Source organism: Pomacea canaliculata, linkage group LG9, assembly GCF_003073045.1.
Source record: "Pomacea canaliculata isolate SZHN2017 linkage group LG9, ASM307304v1, whole genome shotgun sequence".
Classification (NCBI taxonomy): Eukaryota; Metazoa; Mollusca; class Gastropoda; order Architaenioglossa; family Ampullariidae; genus Pomacea; species Pomacea canaliculata.
Window position 1 is genome coordinate 10,536,951 of NC_037598.1, and position 16,194 is coordinate 10,553,144.

General features: G+C 37.6%; 2 protein-coding genes across 8 annotated transcripts in view; one reads left to right on the forward strand and one right to left on the reverse strand.

Annotated features, from left to right (window-relative positions):
• LOC112572869 (multiple epidermal growth factor-like domains protein 10) overlaps positions 1 to 16,194 on the reverse strand; it is a 64,297-nt gene that overhangs the window by 3,723 nt on the left and 44,380 nt on the right. The window contains exons 1-16 of one of the 5 annotated variants that reach the window (XM_025252841.1): positions 8,001 to 8,377; positions 6,270 to 6,404; positions 5,522 to 5,659; positions 5,162 to 5,199; positions 4,864 to 4,963; positions 4,231 to 4,368; positions 3,856 to 3,893; positions 3,558 to 3,657; positions 3,217 to 3,354; positions 2,846 to 2,883; positions 2,398 to 2,497; positions 1,918 to 2,055; positions 1,562 to 1,599; positions 1,160 to 1,259; positions 602 to 739; positions 222 to 259 (exon numbers count right to left, since the gene is read on the reverse strand). In XM_025252841.1, coding sequence (XP_025108626.1) covers positions 222 to 259; positions 602 to 739; positions 1,160 to 1,259; positions 1,562 to 1,599; positions 1,918 to 2,055; positions 2,398 to 2,497; positions 2,846 to 2,883; positions 3,217 to 3,354; positions 3,558 to 3,657; positions 3,856 to 3,893; positions 4,231 to 4,368; positions 4,864 to 4,963; positions 5,162 to 5,199; positions 5,522 to 5,659; positions 6,270 to 6,404; positions 8,001 to 8,301 — 1,716 coding nt within the window. In that variant the 5' untranslated portion in view covers positions 8,302 to 8,377. Of the gene's footprint in view, positions 1 to 221; positions 260 to 601; positions 740 to 1,159; positions 1,260 to 1,561; positions 1,600 to 1,917; positions 2,056 to 2,397; positions 2,498 to 2,845; positions 2,884 to 3,216; positions 3,355 to 3,557; positions 3,658 to 3,855; positions 3,894 to 4,230; positions 4,369 to 4,863; positions 4,964 to 5,161; positions 5,200 to 5,521; positions 5,660 to 6,269; positions 6,405 to 8,000; positions 8,378 to 16,194 lie in introns of those variants that run through there. The other 4 variants (XM_025252843.1, XM_025252842.1, XM_025252844.1 and 1 more) reach the window with 4 other exon arrangements.
• LOC112572877 lies at positions 9,211 to 13,318 on the forward strand. Of its 3 annotated transcripts, none has more exons than XM_025252858.1 (6): positions 9,211 to 9,534; positions 10,545 to 10,879; positions 11,253 to 11,372; positions 11,558 to 11,770; positions 12,359 to 12,470; positions 12,631 to 13,318. In XM_025252858.1, the coding sequence occupies exons 2-6, from the start codon at positions 10,786 to 10,788 to the stop codon at positions 12,818 to 12,820; spliced, it is 729 nt and encodes a 242-aa protein (XP_025108643.1). In that variant the 5' UTR covers positions 9,211 to 9,534; positions 10,545 to 10,785; the 3' UTR covers positions 12,821 to 13,318. The 3 variants fall into 3 exon arrangements, with proteins under 3 accessions (XP_025108643.1, XP_025108642.1, XP_025108644.1); XM_025252857.1 differs by lacking the exon at positions 9,211 to 9,534 and adding an exon at positions 10,240 to 10,369; XM_025252859.1 differs by lacking the exon at positions 9,211 to 9,534 and adding an exon at positions 10,240 to 10,369 and having other exon boundaries at positions 11,612 to 11,770.

The window sequence follows — 16,194 nt, forward strand, 5'->3', positions numbered from 1 at the left end:
ATTACATTATAAAAGGTAAATAATTACAGGTATAGATACATATTAACGTTGTGTTCATTCCAAATACTCAGCTCTTGTTATCATTAACTCACCAGTAAAAAATAGAAATTTCATGATTATTATGTGTATACAGCTTTCTGCTGATCTTCTTTGAATTGAGGTAATTTATTCTCAAAATTATTTCTGAGTGAGGTTTCCATTACAAGTTAAGATTCTCGTACCTGCTGACACGAAGCTCCATAGAAGCCGGTAGGGCATGCTGAAAAGTAAACAGCAAGATTCCTAGTTACAAAACAGACAACTAATAGGAAATATAGCCAATGCAGAAAAACGTTAATATTTATGTCTTAAATGTATTTGAATGAACAGATTTTTTATTTCAATCTTTAAAATACCCCCCAAAAAATTTGCAAATAAATATCAGCACTGTACCTCCTGGTCAAATTTTCTACATCAACTCATTGAATGTTAGTTGTCAGCTGACGTAAGAACTAAAACAATAAATATACCATTATTTACATTTAGTCTACTAATAAAAATTTCTTAGAGATGAACATATGTAGCAGTGGGAAATGATGTTTTACCAGTAAAATAATCTTACTTGTGTTGCAATATTCTGTTATATAACCATGCACACAGCCATCTGAGCAATGCCCGGTCACGTGGTTACAGTCAGTGATTTGTCTGCACTGACCACAAGTCAAACTGCAGTTAGGACCGTAGGAACCTGATGAACAGCCTTTGAAAGAGAAAAAATTGTGATTAGTATACATCATATCACGAAATAAAATGTACGTGTTTTTAAAAAATTTTAAATCATATTTGCTCGGTTCTTTTGAAGCACATGTATCATATCGCAACATAATATGAGTCAAATCGTTTAACACTTAAGCATAACAATTATTTTTTCAAAAATCAAAATTAAGTGCTGTACAACAAGCAGAAAAGTGTGTCTGTGTTTACTTTGTGTTTGAGTGTCTGCTATATGTGAATATGGGTGGAGGGTTATTAATGATTTAGTCTATGTATAATTTATGAAAGCGCTATGAACAAGTCTTTGGAAAGAAGCTATATAAATTATTATTATTATTATTATTATTATTATTATTATTATTATTATTATTATCATCATCATCATCATCATCATCATGAAACTTACTGTCATTGCAGAGATGTCCCTGATAACCATCTTCACAGCCAGTTGAGCACACTCCTGTCACTATGTTGCATGCGTCCATACTTTTACAGTGACCACAGGACTAGTACAGAGACACGTGATCAGAGATCATGTGATTAAATTTGCCAGAGATACTGTTCCAGTGTGTGTGTCAGCTCTAACCCCACATGAATATACACAAGTCGTGAGGGGACTTTCATTAAGATTGTCTATCATTTGACTTGAAATGCCTTCAGATAATATTTCACAATTATCATAATGGGAATGTTTCAATATTTTGCTTCAATGAAGTAAAGTGTTTAATTTCTCTCTGTAAACTTGTAAAACAGTTTTCTAAAATCAAATGTTGGATTGGGATTTTTTTACATGCTAAACTTTTCTCACCTGGCTACACGATGCTCCATAGGAACCCAGAGGACAAGCTAAAAATACAATAATAAAGTACATCTTAAAAATGTTTAGAAAGACATAGGTTAAAAAAGAGAAATGCAATACAATAAATGAATACATGTTACCTTACTTGTGCTCTTCCCTTCTTAGTTATTTATATAAACTTTTCCATTAAGTAATTCTTTCATTTAATTATGTTGGACCAATCCTTACATGGTCTTAAGCCACTAAGTGTAAGTTCCACTCTGCTATAAGAAATAAACCTGATTACATCTAACTTCATTAGAAACTGTCAATAAAACTGACGCGTCTGCAATAATGTCTTTTGGTATTATATAAATAAATCTTACGCATGTCGCATCTCCCTGACATATAGCCATCCAGACAGCCATCAGGACACTGGCCTGTGACAGGGTCACAGTGTGTGCCCTCAATACACTGGCCACAAGTCATATTGCAGTCAACACCATAGGAACCAGGTGAGCAGCCTTTTGAGGAAAAAATGTACTTGTTTACATCAGTTTATCAGCTTATCTCATCGAGAGGCAGTTGAACATGTCCACTTTCTTCACTTTCATCTGTGGAGCTCGTCAGTGTGTTATGCATCTGTAGTTCGTTGTACGTGTACTGGGGTAAGTATGTGTAGGTCTCGTTACAGAAATACACAGCCATGTCTTATCAATGCTAAAAGTTGCAGTTGTTCTATGTCTCTCAGGAATCTTTCATATTCCCAGTAACATTAAAATATTATTACTACAAAACGTGTCTTGAAGTACTAAGAATACAGAACATCTAAGCAGATGTCTATGTACTACACTGAAGAAGCTTACTTTCATTGCAGTAAATTCCACGATAGCCTTCTTGACAGCCATCTGAACACACTCCTGTCACGATGCTGCACGTCTCCAGACTTGTACAGTGACCACAAAACTAGTTCACAGACAGGTGTTCAGAGTTCATGTCATTAGAGGAGCAGGAGGTACTCTACCAGTGAGTCTGACTGTGTGTATGTCTCTGTGTGAGTGTGTGTGTGTGAGAGAGAGAGAGAAAGAGCCGCACATGCACAGACACACCTCATGAATGAATTTTCATTCACATTGTTTATCATTTGACTTGAAGTACCTTTAGGTAATATTTCACGATTATTGAAGTGGTAATATTGCAATATTTCTTTTTTTCATGAAGTAAAGTGTTTAAATTCTTTCTGTAAACTTCTAAAACGTTTCTCTAAAATCTACTGTTCAATCAGGTTCTTTTCATATGCTAAACAATTCTCACCTGGCTACACGATGCTCCATGGGTACCGAAAGGACATGCTGAAATACAAGTATGAAAAACATGTTGAAAACTTTTAGAAAGACATAAATTACAGGACAGGAATGCAATACAACAATTAAATGCATGTAATCAGACGAGTGCTCTGTCACTTCATGAGTACTTATATAACTTTCCACTAATTAATTCCTTTATTTTATTACCGTTGGACAAATCCTCAAATGATCTTTAGCCACTGAGTGTTCGTTATACTCTGTTGTAAGAAATAATCCACAGGACATCTAACTTCATGATAAACTGTTAATAAAACTGCCGAAGATTAACTTCTGCAATAATGTCATTTGGTACTAGTTAAATAAATGTCGGAATCTTACGCATGTCACATCTCCATGACGTATAGCCATCCAGACAGCCGTCAGGACACTGCCCTGTAACAGGGTCACAGTGTGTGTCCTCCCTACACTGGCCACAGGTTGCATTGCAGTCAATGCCATAGGAACCAGGTGAACAACCTTTCAAGAAACAATGTACTTGTTCTTCACCAGCGTATAAATATAATAAAACATTAGTTTACCTAATATGAATAACAGAAATGATTGCATTTGTCGTCATTGTTCTCCTGTAAAGAAGATAAACCGCTTTAACTGAGTGACTAAAAATAGAGGTTTGTTCTATAAATAGCAAGCTTCTATAGTACTACCACAACAAAGCTTACTGTCATTGCAGTGATGTCCCTGATAACCATCTTCACAGCCAGCTGAGCACACTCCTGTCACGGTGTTACACGTGTCCAGACTCGTGCAGTGACCACATGACTAGTACACAGACACGTGATCAGAGTTCACGTGATTACCTCATTCAGAACTACTCTTCCAGCAAAAACGATTCAGTGTACTAGTTATTATTATAAGCAATTTAGTAGAAATCGTTATTTGTCCATAATTTTGTTATATTATTTATGCATAATCAATAAAATACTTTTGGATGGGGTTTACATGCCAGGATGTACTCACCTGGCTACACGATGCTCCATAGGAACCCGAAGGACATGCTGAAAAAAAAAAAGAACAAGAGTCGAGGACTTTTTTGAAAATGTTTATCAAAGCCTAGATTAAAAAAAAAACTTTCTTACCAACCAATCAATAAAATTCATGCTCTGATGTATGTTCTTTATTTCTTGATACCCCTTTATCATTCATCGTCATGTACTCTTTTAATTATGTTTTGAAAATATCTTCCAAACAAGCAGATTAGCAAATAATGTAATAGCCATTGAATGATAGTTGTAGTCTGTTATAATAATGCGCAATTTATCTGCCCTGAGTAGAAACTGTACTAAAGGTATATGGTATTCTATGAGTAGTATATAAGTAAACTCATAATCTTACGCATGTCGCATCTTCCTGTCGTATAGCCATCCAGACAGCCATCAGGACACTGGCCTGTCACAGGGTCACAGTGTGTGTCCTCTCTACAATGGCCACAGGTTGCATTGCAGTCAACACCATAGGAACCAGGGGAACAACCTTTCAAAAAATGTACTTGTTCTACACCAGCGTATGAAGCTCAACAAAAATGATTATTTTAAATTTACTCTATAAAGGTTTTACTCTGAAAAATGTTTTGGTTTCCTTTCAGCATATAGATATTATCTTTCAACCTATTTCTTTTCATAAAAGTATTTTGATCGTGTATATCCCCTGTGCAACGATAGCACAAAATGTATGGTTGGTCTCTGAGCTTCTAAGCAACAGGCATCTGTGTTAGTTAAGCTATGTTAGCAAGAGGAGATAATATTTGTTTCTCAGAGAAAATAGAGATTTCAACTACTTTCTGTTATTTATAACTTATTCTGTCTGTAAGATAAAATCTTGCATACGTACTCAGTAACACAAGTTTTTAGTAAGGTGATAGGAATGTTATTTAGTATTTAAGTACATGTTTACGATAAAAAAAACTAAGCAATCAGTTATTTGGATATAAATAGCACGTTTCTATAGTACTACTACAATAAAACTTACTTTCATTGCAGTGATGTCCCTGATAACCATCTTCACAGCCAGATGAGCACACTCCTGTCACGGTGTTACACGTGTCCAGACTCGTGCAGTGACCACAGGACTAGACACAGACACGTGATCAGAGTTCATGTGATTAACTCATTCAGAACTACTCTTCCAGCAAATATTATTCAGTATACGAGTTATTTTTATAAACAATTTAGTAGAAATCATTATTTGTCCATATAATTATTTATATTATTTATTCATAATCAATAAAATACTTTTGGATGGGATTTACATGCCAGGATGTACTCACTTTGCTACACGATGCTCCGTAGGAACCCGAAGGACATGCTGAAGAAAATAAGAGTCAAGGACTTTTTTGAAAATGTTTATTAAAGCCTAGATAAAAAACTTTCGTACCAACTAATTAATAAAATTCATACTCATATGCATGTTCTTTATTTCTTGATATCCCTTTATTATTAATCAATTTATATTTTGTAAATTAGTTTTTGAAAATATCTTCCAAATTAGCAAATAATCTGATAGCCATTGAATAATAGTTGTAGTCTGTAATAAGAAACAATACGCAATTTATCTGCCCTGACTATAAAGTGCATTAAAGTTATATGGTATTCTATCAGTAGTATATAAGTAAAAGTTATAATCTTACGTATGTCACATCTTCCTGTCGTATAGCCGTCCAGACAGCCATCAGGACACTGCCCTGTAACAGGGTCACAGTGTGTGCCCTCTCTGCACTGGTCACAAGTCATATTGCAGTCAACACCATAGGAACCAGGTGAACAGCCTTTTAAGAAACAAATGTACTTGTTTACATCAGCTTATATAAATGCTTTCTACCTTAACTCTGAAATTGGCTTTTTGTTTGCAGATAGCATCGTACAACCTTTCCCTTTTCATAAAAGTTCTTTTTATATATTTCTTATTAGCTGTGGATCGGTATTCTATCTTAAATTTACTGAAGACCGGATATAAAGTTTGTTTGAATTTCGGGAAAATGACCAACTTCCTGTGTTTGCTCTTGTTATCGGAAAGAGCTTTACTTCTCAGAGTAAAGAGTCTGAAGATTCAAAATAATATTCTGTATTTCAGATGAAATTAAAGTTGCTAACTATGCTACAATTGTAAAGATCAGATGATGATGATGATGATGATGATGAAGCTTGGAACATGGTTGGGAATAGTGAAGTCTGCATTTGTGAATTGTCAAAGCAGTTTTTTATGGATGATACAGTTTTCGACAGTTTCAGTCCACCGTTCTTGCAATGAATAGGTCTGAGTGGTTGGGTAAGGGAAAGCTGACTAGACGTGAAAATATCTTTCGGTAAATTTATCTGAGGCAGAAGTATTTGTACTATTAATTTAAAACTAGCATTATAAACAGGTAAACAGCTTACCTTCCATGCACTTACTCCCTTGCCAGCCAGCTAAGCAGCCTTGAAGGCAAAACTTGGTTTTAGCATCACAGGACTTGTTCATACAGTTCTCACACTCCAGATTCTTACTTTCGCATTTTGTATGTACCAGGTAAGCTGAAAAAGAATAAGCAATATTACTAACAGCTTGCATAACAACAACAACAACAACAACAACAACAACAACAACAACAACAACATTTAATGTATCAGATGTGAGGCCATACGTGGATCATAAAGGTCTTTTTGATACTGCTTTCTCACATTACAATTCAGATACTATGATGGGTAATAAGAAACATTACTGGTGTTGTGATAGTTCAGTGACTCATATGTGTCCTGACCACCGTAACTGCTATTGTAATGGCGCGGTGACACCAATGTGTCATCTTTAGAGGTTGGACGTGGTCCTTGCAAATTTAGCTCCCGATACAAAAATTCCTCTCTTAATCGTTGAGTTCAGTCGTTTAGTTTCTGCGTGTGCAAAGAGTTGCAGTTTTCTTGCAGTAACTTAGTGCCATAGCAGTTCCACATGCTGAGTGACAGGTAAGTAAGGTGGATGGAGAATGGACAATGGGGAATTTTTTCGCTGATGTTGGAGATAACCCTGTGATTAATTTGCCAGGAAAGTCTCGCAGTTTTCAAAAAGCACAATTTGAAGCAGCATTTAGTACAAAACATCTCTCTCACTCTGTATGTGTCTCTCTCTAAACAAAACTCAGGAAGGATTGAGGGTACAAATGACTTTTAAGTGTCTCAGAGGACGAAGTTCACTTCCTTTTCTATTATCCCTAATGTGTAATGTTTTGCCAACTGTATTTCAAACACGTCCCCCAAAACAATAAAGAACAGTATCCTGTTTATAATATTTAAGAACTTCAACTGCACTTTTCAATTTCGATTCATTGTCTAGTCTACAAAAATTCTAATTTATAAAAATTCTTCTAGTATTTTTTTTCTCAGAAATGTTGGTACAGGCCGTCCATTTTTTATCTTTGTATATTCATATTCGATATCTGCCCTTGCACCACAACAACATATTACACTTAGAAACTCAGTAGTCAAGTTATAAAATTTCTTTCAAAGCATTATTGTTGTTTTTTTAACATTTGGCCTAAGCATTTTAAGTTCTGTAGCGAGGATAAAACGCTATAATACTTTACTTATTTTATCATGTATGTTGATATGTCAGAGATAAAAAAAGAATTTGTATGCAATATTATAAAATGCCTTTTTATTGCTAATGCTATGTATGATCTTGAACCTTCATATTCTTAAATCACGGGCCAGGGACCTTCACTAAAATAAGTCAAGTCACTCTATTACTGAACGAGCATGGCTGATTCAATAAGTCGAAACCAAAAGGAAGTATGATTCAAAGTATTCAAATATATTTAGGCTGGAATCATATATATATTTACTACTATATCGTGATATTGTGTTTACTAGCGCCAGGGTAAATTAGCAAGCAGTTGAAAATCTTGAAAATCTGCAGAGTTTTGTTTGTTTCCTCCTGCAGTAAACACAGACTTTCGTCTGCAGGTCTACAACTTATCAACGATCATCAAAGATCAATCTTTAGCATGTAGTTGACTAAAATAATAGTCCCTGTCTGTCCCTGCTCTTAATGTTCCTAAATGTGACACAGCCAAAGGTCAGGAACTTTTACCGACACATATTATCATTGTCTTACAGAGATGATAAAACACTTACCTATCACCCCGATCGCAATGAAGGATGCTACTAAGGCGACACTCAGAACCACGATGATGATCTTCAAGGTATTCGTACTGATTACTTTCGTTTTCACATTTCCTAGAAAGTCTGCCATGATTATCTTTGCTTCCTCCATTGTAGACGCTGGCTCTGGTTTTCCTCCAGGCTGAGTAACCTCCTTTGTTGACTCGGTCTGTTCCTTCATCAAAGCCTTGAGCGTGGAATCTTTGTCGCTCCCTCCATCCCAGCTTTCCTCGTCGTTATAGTCGATGCTCTTCTTCAAAACTTCGCCACTCATCGCTCTGCAGTTTGAAACCTTTGAGATATACACACAGCCAGCGATGTTCTCTCCAACTGACGGTTCGCGCCGTGCGCAGCGCCTTTTATACTCCGACCTACAGCCAATGGTCAGCCTTGCATCGGGACTTCCCGCTGGCTATATTTAGCCCCTCCAACTGTGCGTCGTAGGGATGACACGTTATCTTGTGAAGAATGCTTAAATATTTAAATATTAAATCTACTGCAAGAAAATTGGTAATAATTTTATGTGAAAAATCGTGTGCAATAACATTGGGGTATACTGCATTGTATTCTAGAGACGACAAGAGCTTTGTTGACGATAAATGGGGCACCCGTTAGCGCAGTGGGTTAGTTGAGAGGATTTGTGCAAGAGTGTGTGTATGGGGTGGGGAGTATGTCAGTGGTGGGTACATGAGCGAAGTTTGTGCTTCTTTATTTGAAAAATGCTCTTCACAAGCATTCGAGTAATTTTTTTTTTAAAAACACTGCACACTTAGTGCATCTTTTTGAGTAATGCACGAGACTGGAACCAAGTACATCTTTTTGCAGTGGTGACAAGAGTGTTTCCAGTCGACATAACCTACCAGTGTTACTTATAGACACACTGTATGCCTAGCACGTCTTTTGGAATAGTCTGGCACATGTCTTAGGTCACAAAGAATAATTCAGTTATAACACAGTCAATAAACTATCGCAGAACTCACGATGGCAGCCAGGGATTTTAGGCCCTATCACACGATCTGTATATGATGTTTAAGAGTAGTAAATTAATATTAACTATATATCAAATCAAACAAAAAAAAATTCAAATCAAATCAGATTTTATTGTCTGTCGAGGAGACCCAAGACATATTTTTTTCTTTTGCTCACAAGGGCAGGCATACATACTCACATAGACATTTAACACACACTTGAAACATAGACTTTGTAAGAGTATGTTATCTACACGGAAGATCTCAATTGACTATTTCCGTTCTCTTGTTTTCATCTTTCATTTGTTGCCAGAACATTCATCGAGGAAAACTCCCTCCATCATTTCAATTTTTAAGTTTAAGGTTTGTTCCATCTGTTGATGACATGTCAGCAAGAGCTTTTATCCTTCCGCGTGATAAGAGAGACACTCGTGAATAATCAAGCTAAAGGCCAGGGATAACATAAGTGTTCGCCGGGGATGCATTCCAATCTATTGGACACTTTCTCCATTCCAACTTGAAATTATCATCTTGCTATCGTAAGTTGTGCTCATCGGCATCCACATCATCTGTGATAATTTTTTTCTTTAAAATGGACCTTAGTAAGGCGCTCGTGTCATCTCCGTCGTCACACGTGCATGTCGGACTACACCAGTGAATACAGTCCCTGAGGAGGAGATGCAGAGAATAAAGATGATTTAGGAGAACCCATCTTCTACAAAGACCACCATTTGACGGATGCACAACAAAGAGTTCAGGAAATAACTGAGCTCTGTTAAGACTTCTATCCACAATGAACTTACACATCACTGCTCAACACGGAACAATAAAAATGTTTCAAAGTGAACTTTCTCCTTAACTAGTGTGATCAGCTCAGTGTCACTATTTTTAAACACAGGATGCTTATCACATCGACAGGGTGTTATTAGCCAGGCTCCTGAATGACATGACAGATCCCGGACGACCAGAGTTCAGTTATTTATATATCCACGCCATCGCATATTACATCACAATCCGATCATGCTTAAAGCACGAATTATTTAGAGATTTCACACTATTTCACACATCATTGTGAAAAAAATAGAAACCGTATAAATATTCAAATCTTTTATTTAAATATCAATTTTCACATTCATCTTTTAAAGTCTTTATATTTTCTGAACTTCGTTTTCTAATGTTGTTTGTCATTGTCATGAGACAAAAGAGCAAAGAGTTGTAGCCTCGTTGTCGCTGTTATGCATTGCATGCAATGGTGCAAGGGTGCATCCAAGAGGTCGGCTGAACGTTGAGTGCGAAAAAAAAACCAGACCGTTACTTCAGGAACCACTAGTGCCACAACGAGTCACGTGACGCCAGACTGTCACAGTCTGAGAGGTCAGTGAACACTCGCATCTCACATCTCATCTCCGTGCGGCCAGGGCTTTGTCTCGATGACTAGAACCCCCTTACAACATAATTACAATATTTATCTTTTTTATAGGCATTTAACTTCCTGGAAAGCAGACAATAATAACTTTTCTCTTGCTTTTTTTTAAATTTACTGTTGCAGCAGTTGAACATTGATTTTGTGACACATCTCTTTACGTCCACGTCTCCGCAAAGGCAAGTGAATGGCTAACAGACTGACAACCGCATTGTCCACAGACCAGCGTGTACTGTGCATGCAGCTGAAAAATTGAGGACGTAACCACGTGACAGACTGCGCTGTCTCAAAGAGGATTTCCCACATCTATTTACAGCAGCTCGTTGTACGTGGTGTACACACAAATAATGTGATCTAGGAAACAAACATGGCGTTTGTCGTCGAAGCTTCTGTCCTTTTTATCGTTGGTGAACTCTTTACTTTCGTCGGTGCAGCTTCCATCCCCAGCAAGGGAGAGGAAGGTAGACATTTCGCTCGTTATTGTTGTCAGTTAATAATGTGTTGTGTGACCTTGGAAAGTTCACGAAACCGAGGAAAACCATCGTAAACGAAAAAATGTGAAGGCCAGGGTCAACTGTAGTAGGGGAGGGCTCAAGCTACGGATGTGTGCTTGAGTGTGAGTGTGTGAGATAGTTATCAGGATCGTTGAGTCAGATGCTGGTGTCCGTGTGCCTGTGTTTGTGTATGTCTAGCGTGTGTCTGAGTGAGTTTCTGTGGGAGTGGTGTGTGTTGGTGTGTCTATGTATGAGGGATGAGTATGTGGCTGTGATTATGTTTGCGCGTGTGTGTAGTTTAAGTCTGTGCACATTTGATTGCTTACGTATTTGATATCAGCCCCATGGTGCAGTCTGGTGGTGTCTCCACAGTCTGTAGGCTCCATGGAGTGCGAATTCACTGAGGACGTCAAGTTCATGCAGGTGGATTTTTATCACCTTAATTCTACTGGTCCTCCAGGTAACTTGTGTGAGAGCATTCAGTTCAACATAGCTAGTGATTGTAGACAAATGCAATGACAATGACATTTTCAAGATGTACGAAATACATTTCATGTACCACATATCCCGCTCAAGTTATCATAAAGACCATCGATAATGATTATGATAATGACGGCGATGTTGTTATTATATCCTCTTTTTCAGCAATTGCCATGTCATGTGACGCAAACAGATGTCTTCCAAACGCCGAATTTTCAGACATGCTGAGAGATGAAGCACTGCCCACTACAAGGGTACTGTCACTAGTGGTACACGGGGTATCTGAGGCATCCGCTGGAAGGTATCGATGTCAAGCGCAGGCTGTAAGCAACTCCCTGACAGTGGAGGGAAAATGTTCCTTTCGATTTATAAATAACGGTACTGACTGTTTTCCTCTTAACCGCTTTCTATGGCCCTTTTCAATATCTATTTTCTCTTTATCCCCCGTCTGTTACCACACACACATATGCACACATCACACACACAAAGCCACACAGAGATGCACACACAAACGCACACTCACACACACTGATAGAGACACACACAGATACACACCACACCACATACACCATTACACCACACCCCATATAGATAGAGAGACACGCATGAAGGAAACTGAAAGTAAATAGAGAATAAGGGGAAAATAAGAGCGAATGAAGGAGAAAGAGAATGCGAAAGTCTTCTCTTACAAGAGAGAGAGAGACACACACACGCAGAGAGAGAGAGAGAAATGCACCACCACAGCCACGCCAAAAGGGAACAAATGATCGGAAAAAGATGGACAACAAAACAGAGCTACAGAGCATAAAAGAGACAGAATAATTATGAAAATGATCTCTGGAATATCAGGTTGAAACCTGATACAAATATGAATGATCTGCCGAATATACCGCTGATGCCTTATCTGTGCCAATTTTAATAATAAAAATAATCATAATCATCATCATCATCTTAATCTTCCCACAGAGAAGAGAGGCTTGGAAATTCTGTATGTTCTCTTCATCCTGCCGGTATTGCTAATATTGGCCGTTGTGGTCACAGCGTGCTTGGTCTGTAAAAGAAAGTCCTGGGCTCTTTGGTAAGACCTTTGAATTTCGAATAGTTAATTTACAAACACTGAACGTGCACACCTGCATGAGTGTACATATGTGTGTGGTTATAAAAAAATCGGAAGTACTATTGGTAAACATTCGTAATAAATGTGGCAGGTCCTAGCTGTCTTTTCACATTTTGTTAAGGAGAAGGCCGAGTTTGTGTCAGGAGGACACCGGAACTGGCCCCACAGTCAAGCCGCTGGTAAGTCAGGACGGCAAGGACAGTGCTGACGAAGAAAAGGTCATGATGAACGACAAAGATGATAAAGGAGATAATGAAAGTGCATACCAGAACAAGGAGTCGTACCTAACGAGGGAAGGTCAAAAGAAATGATGCAATTGAAGATGCTAGAGACGAGACACACAAGCGTCCTTCTCGGATGTTGTCAACGCGGGTGGAGCAGGCGGAACTCAACTTATTTTACAAGTTCCCCCTATAACTGTGTCTTCATTTAATTTAAATTGTTGACTACTTTCAGCATAAGCTTGACACACATACACAAACTTGGAGAAATTAAAAGAATGTGTATATATCCTCTTCACCAGTTGATTGGTGTTAGAGAGTTGTGTACTCATCACAACTCCTTGGAACGGCGCAGTTAGGTTCCATTCAAGCACATCATTAACAAGCTAATTAAATTGCTGACGAGGTCATCATATTCCGGTGGGCAGATCATATTTTGCACCAAAATTGATGACACGGGAGACAACTCGGGGAAATTTCCACCAAAAAGTGCCAAATAGATTTTGCTGCAAGATCATTCTAATTATGGTTTTGACATGTACTCAAACATCTGGGATTTTTCAATAAATGATTTATTTAAGAAAAGTATGAAAGCTCTCCCTAATTTACATATATTTGTTCATATTCTGCTCTTAATATTTGGTTATATAGATGTGAGATGGATTTTATGTTTATCATTTAATCCAAAGAATATTTATTCTGGTGATGGATGCACTGGTGTGAGTGTATAGTGTTTGCTATCTAGACAGAGGTGTGTGTGTGTGCATATATATGATTGCGAGTTTACATAGAATGTTTTTTAAAGTAGTTGATATTCTCTTGAGACATTTATCTATTCTTAATAGGTTAGCTAGTAATTTGGTTCAAAGAAATATAAATAAATCAATCTACTGCCCTTGAATCCTATTTAATGGCATTTACAGCCATAAATTCCCTAATCAGCAAAACCTGGCATTATGAAAAAAATAGTGATATAAATGTAAATTTAAAAACATGTCTGTCGTGTGGCTTAGATGACGAAGACAATGAATTATATGAAATGTTCCTGTGTTTTCAGCTCTTGCTAACTGTCTCTCGTAAAGGTCTGTTTCCGTGGTATTCTGTGTGCCACCCAGAACGCATTCAATCTTTACCTCCTGATGAATAGTAAATCTAACAGTAGACAATATATATATATGGCGATATATGACAAGAAATATTCATGACTCATAACTAACAGTTGCATTGCCTTTTACTGTTTGTTACAATGCCAGAATTTGTCTCCACTAAACTATGATTTTGCTAACTGTTACACAAAAAAAAAAAAAAGAGAGAGAGGTTTCTTCAAGGGAGGTCAGCACGCAGATTATTCGCTAGTCGTCTATCAGAGTTACTCCCCGTCTTGATTGTGTATTTGTTTTTTATTATTGTCATAATTATTTTGAGACCAAGAGCTGATGTGTGCAGTATGTTTGGCACGATCTGCTATAACCAAATTATGTCATTTACTTAACTGCTATCGTCTCTTGTTGCACTAAACAATAGATATGAAATTGAATTTTATCTGATACGATCGAGCTCTTGATCCTGGTGCCGCCATCTCTACACTACTGCGGTTATGCTCAGTGCTGTAGCACACAGGACATAATGTGAGAGACTCAAAATACCAGTTTATTACACCTTTAGAGGATGATTTTACATCGTGCGTTAAATCTGTTTATTCTTTCTACTACCTTTCAGACGACCCATCTGTTACGCGATTTTTGTCCCTCGGTCTAACATAAGCTAAGCGCATGCGCATGCGCATACACACACATAGCTACACAAACACACACAGAGATTTTTATGTTTTGTTTATGGATGTGTAATGAGTTGTATGTTTTCTTTTTTAACTAGTGGATGTCGGTGTTACAAAATGTTTAGGACGTTTTGCCGACGCGTTGGTCATATTTGACCCACCCCGCGCAGTGCCACCCGTGCCTTGTCCGACAGATGTGTACATGTACGACCTCGGGCTACAGTCTTACAACACATCGCGCTGTGCGCATATGAATGAATACATAAGGGAGGCAAGCACTTCGACCTTTAGGAGCTGTTTCAAAACAAAAGACTTCCTTTAAGAGCTGAACAAACCTAACCAATCAGGTGTTTCGTTATGTTTGAAAGTAGGCAAAGGTTGACAATGACAATTCTTGACAATGACAATTCTTTATTTACGAGGGGTAAAATAAGCAACTGAGCGCTTTTTTCCACTTAGCCCTCGCCCTTTTCAGGGAAGGAAATTAACTATATAAATGAATTAATTAAGCATTAAATATAAAAGATAATAAGCACAGAGAAGGGTGGATATGTACAAGGTGATGGTTAAAGAAGAGATTAGCATATATTCACAAGGTCACCTGGAGTTGGTAGGAATCTAGAGGGCTTATCTATATATCTTGAACGTATTGAGATAGATGGCGTCGAAAGCAGGTCAGGGAGTGCAACTGTTTGAGATGGAGAGGGAGGCTGTTCCATAGCGCACTCCCTGAAAATTGCAGACTTGATTTGAAGAGGTGTAGTCTAGGAAAGGGGATATTCAGTTTTGGGAAGGTTCTAGAGTTATTGGAGGAAAATAGGAGAGAGAGTCTGGACGATAATTTACCCGTCAGTATTTTATACATGAAAATGCATTTGTTAAATTTGAGTCTGTTTTTAAGAGGAAGGACGCCTAAAGAGGTGAAGTCACGTGGGTCTAATTTCGGTTTTAGCAGGACGGCTTTGATTGCTCGCCTCTGAACACTAGCTAGAGGTTTCATGGAGGATCCACTAGCGGAGTCCCAGAGGGTAGAGGCATAGTCAATGACTGACTGGATGTGGGTGAGATAGAAGAGTTTCCTTGTGTGAGTGTCAAGGAAATGTTTGATTCTGGACAGCTGGTAGACTTTCCTGGAGATGTTCTGTGATTAAGCGCCATGTTAATGTCGGTTACCGGTTACTCAATTTAACATGGATTTGAACTCAAACTACGGACAATCAGAAGAAAAAAAGTAAATAATATTTCAATTCTAAAATATATTCTAATAACATTTGTGTTTCTTTGATGCTTTATGGTTTTTTTTATATCGTAAATAGTTTTATTTTGTAAATTTCTGACAATTCACCTTTTCGATTAGTGAATTCCCTGTGTCATACAGTTACAATCTTTCATCTTTTTACTACCAGTAAACAAACGTGTATTTTTAAAAATGTACACCACATAAATGGTTTGAAAATGCTCTTTAAGATGGAGTATCACAGTAAATTGTGTACGTTGTAAGTTAATAGATGTAAACTTAAAAGATACCAGTCGAAATTTTGTTCCCGGGTATTCAGTCTACGTTCTGATTGAGATTTAGGAAACGGAGGAAAAAGTCTTGAAATTTTGTTACATTGTTTCGGCCGTGCCTCTATCTCCTGGGAAATTCTTTACACTAATGTTAGAATTATCTCAACACTCATCGCAG

Bases quoted from the DNA above. Each gene is read 5' to 3' on its own strand.
- LOC112572877 (XM_025252858.1), top strand. From the start codon at position 10,786: ATGGCGTTTGTCGTCGAAGCTTCTGTCCTTTTTATCGTTGGTGAACTC. The intron at 11,373-11,557 runs GTAACTTGTGTG...CCTCTTTTTCAG, and splicing joins TAATTCTACTGGTCCTCCAG to CAATTGCCATGTCATGTGAC. The intron at 11,771-12,358 runs GTACTGACTGTT...ATCTTCCCACAG, and splicing joins CTTTCGATTTATAAATAACG to AGAAGAGAGGCTTGGAAATT.